We start from the raw sequence: 2,747 nt of genomic DNA, 5'->3' as shown, positions 1-2,747 counted from the left end.
TAGTGTGTTAAAAAGCTAACTGTTCTTCTCGTAATCACTTCCGGTGTAGATAAGATAACAGAATTGCGTATTGCCAATTGAAAACTGACCCATGTTGCCGTTTGACCTTTTAAAATAATTGAAGCAAGCTTTCCGCTTTGGTCGTAAAGATTCGTGTATATTTTGCTGTTTGACGCTAAAATTTGGCAATGTTCCTATCTCTCCAAACAGTTGTCAGACGGAAGTCAGACACTCCAATGAACAAAATGAACTGAACAGCTGGTATGGAAATACTAGAATACTTTTATGTGAATGCTTAAAGCTATCAAACTTTTGAAGCATGAAAATGTTGGGACCATTCCAAGCACTAAATTATTTTATTGCAATGCTTTGAGCTTGTCCATAGTGCTTCACAACACTCCTACACATTACACCTTTTCACTACAACATTACACCTTTTCACTACATATCAATATAACGCACCATTGTTGCTTAATTGCGCTGCGTTAAGGCGGCGAGCTGGCAGAATCGTTAGCACGCCGGGCGAAATGCTTAGCGGTATTTCGTCTGCCATTACGTTCTGAGTTCAAATTCCGCCGAGGTCGACTTTGCCTTTCATCCTTTCGGGGTCGATAAATTAAGTACCAGTTACGCACTTGGGTCGATGTAAATTGAAATTGTTATGGGAAAAAAATTATACCAAAGTGTAACTATGAATAACTGTATTTTACATTAATTATATATTAATATGTTTATTTCTTACAATTTCAGGTTCCCTAGAACTTTTGATTTTGAAGAATACATTGCTTGCATCTTTGAAGTACTCTTCAGTGTATTCATCCTTGAGAGTATACGTTGCCCAGGCACTCCATCTGCTTCAATCATTCTACAGTAATACTAACTGGGTCGAAATGCATGGAGACGCCGTAAGCGAAGACCTTGGTAAAGTATTCATATTTAACGTTATTGCTGTTGTTGTTGTTGCTGTTTATCAGTTTAATTTGGAAATGCCCCTCAGATAAGTTTGGTTGAATATCTCGACCTCGATGCGTGCTGTGTTCTATTGGTAAGATAAACTAGTTTCGACAGATTCGAATAACTACTAGAACTACCACTACCTCTATTATTATTATTATTGTTGTTGTTTATTCTATTTATTTATTTATTTATTTGCCACAAGAATGATTTTGGGAGAGTCATTAGAAAGATAAATACTAAAACGATGAAGTTTTTACATAGAAGCAACTATGAAAAATTCAGGCATGAAATGCATCTGTATAAAAATGAAATGCCCAAAATATAAAACAACAACCGGGGTCAAACGGAGAACCCCACAAATCTCGGATAACTCTTTCTACATAATCCAGGATCTGTGAGCAAGAGATAATTCTCGACTACATTCTCCACTTAAGAAGCAAATGATCGATTAAATCCGTTTATTCAACTCATACCGACCACTCTTAACTACCTTTCAGTAAATATGGTGGAGAGGCAGCACTTCCTTCCCCACCCTAACCATTTTGTGCAAGTAGTACTTGGGTAGGGGGTTAGGGCGAGGAGTTTGATGAGATGCTGGGTGAAGGTCCTCGCTCATTTGAATCGCCATACAATCTCATTTACCTTTCTACAAGACAGGAACCTGTTCTTCAGATCCAAAAGAAGTCAATGGAAAGGTTTCAGCCGAATCCGTTCTACACATGACAACAACTGCGTGGCATAAATCCTTAAGTCAGCATTGCTCGGACACTTTACGAATACGCGTAGAAATGTCTTGTCACTTTGTAGACGTCGCGGACGACAATTCCGTGCTTGTTGACTTCATCCTGAGTCGATAATGCTCCTCGGTAGCACTGCCAAATCTGACATTTCTTGAAGTTGGGCATAGTGCCTGTCAATATCCCAGATGGAATGCATCCAGCCCTGGTTTCCGCTTGATTTTCTCTTAAAGAGACGAGTTGTAGGAACATCCCTGACAAACAGCTACCTCAACTTCTTATCGGGCAGGAACCTTTGCCGACACCGCAGTCGCCGCGCATGCTTGCGTATCATCAACGCCGAAGGTTTGATACAAAGGATGTTAACACCAAAAGAACCTTCTGGCTAGCGAAATACGTCTCTTCCACAAGAAGCGAAAAAGAAGACGCTTCAATTTTGTGAGGTGATAACTTAGAGCACAGTACAAATGTGAGGTATTAAAAATAGGAAGACAATTTTACTTTTTCCATATTTGTCTGTGTTTTTAGAAATATCTTCTCTTCAGTTCATTTCTAGGTGAGACTGGCGACATTGTTCACAGGTTCGTTCCAGTTTCTATGCAGCTGGAGAGCTAGCCCAAACTAGATCCTCAGCGACGGCCGCCGTGTACTAACCGATCTTGATGCTGAGCTGCAAGCACACTCACTTACTTTGGTTGATGTGTGCTCCTGTTACTACTTCGTATCTTCTAGGGTGGCGCCGACCCCCTCAATTTCCGTAGTATTTAACGATGAGGAGGGGCAGGAGGAAAGCAAAGAGTAAGAGAAGGACGGAGGAAAGGAGGATGGTGATGACTAAAATGTAATGATGATGACGGTGATGATACTTGGCATACATATTTTCACAATTCTCCATATATTAGCCAACAGTTTCCTTCTCTCCTCTCTTTGCATTACAGATTGCAAACACTCTTCATTGTCATGCATTGATGTCATTCTATCATTTCGTTCATCAAAACATTATGTATATATATGTATATATATATATATATATATATAGAGAGAGAGAGAGAG

The 2,747-nt window shown here is 39.7% G+C and overlaps 1 protein-coding gene across 1 annotated transcript in view; it reads left to right on the top strand.

Annotated features, from left to right (window-relative positions):
• The window catches only part of LOC106883837 (von Willebrand factor A domain-containing protein 7-like), a 129,828-nt gene that overhangs the window by 98,340 nt on the left and 28,741 nt on the right, over positions 1 to 2,747 (top strand). Inside the window, exon 3 of the mRNA XM_052971995.1 lies at positions 751 to 921. Within this exon, the coding sequence (XP_052827955.1) occupies positions 751 to 921 (171 nt within the window). The remainder of the gene's footprint in view (positions 1 to 750; positions 922 to 2,747) is intronic.

Source organism: Octopus bimaculoides, chromosome 11, assembly GCF_001194135.2.
Source record: "Octopus bimaculoides isolate UCB-OBI-ISO-001 chromosome 11, ASM119413v2, whole genome shotgun sequence".
NCBI lineage: Eukaryota > Metazoa > Mollusca > Cephalopoda > Octopoda > Octopodidae > Octopus > Octopus bimaculoides.
Note: the sequence above shows the minus strand (reverse complement) of the source record. Positions and strands in the feature narration are given on the sequence as shown.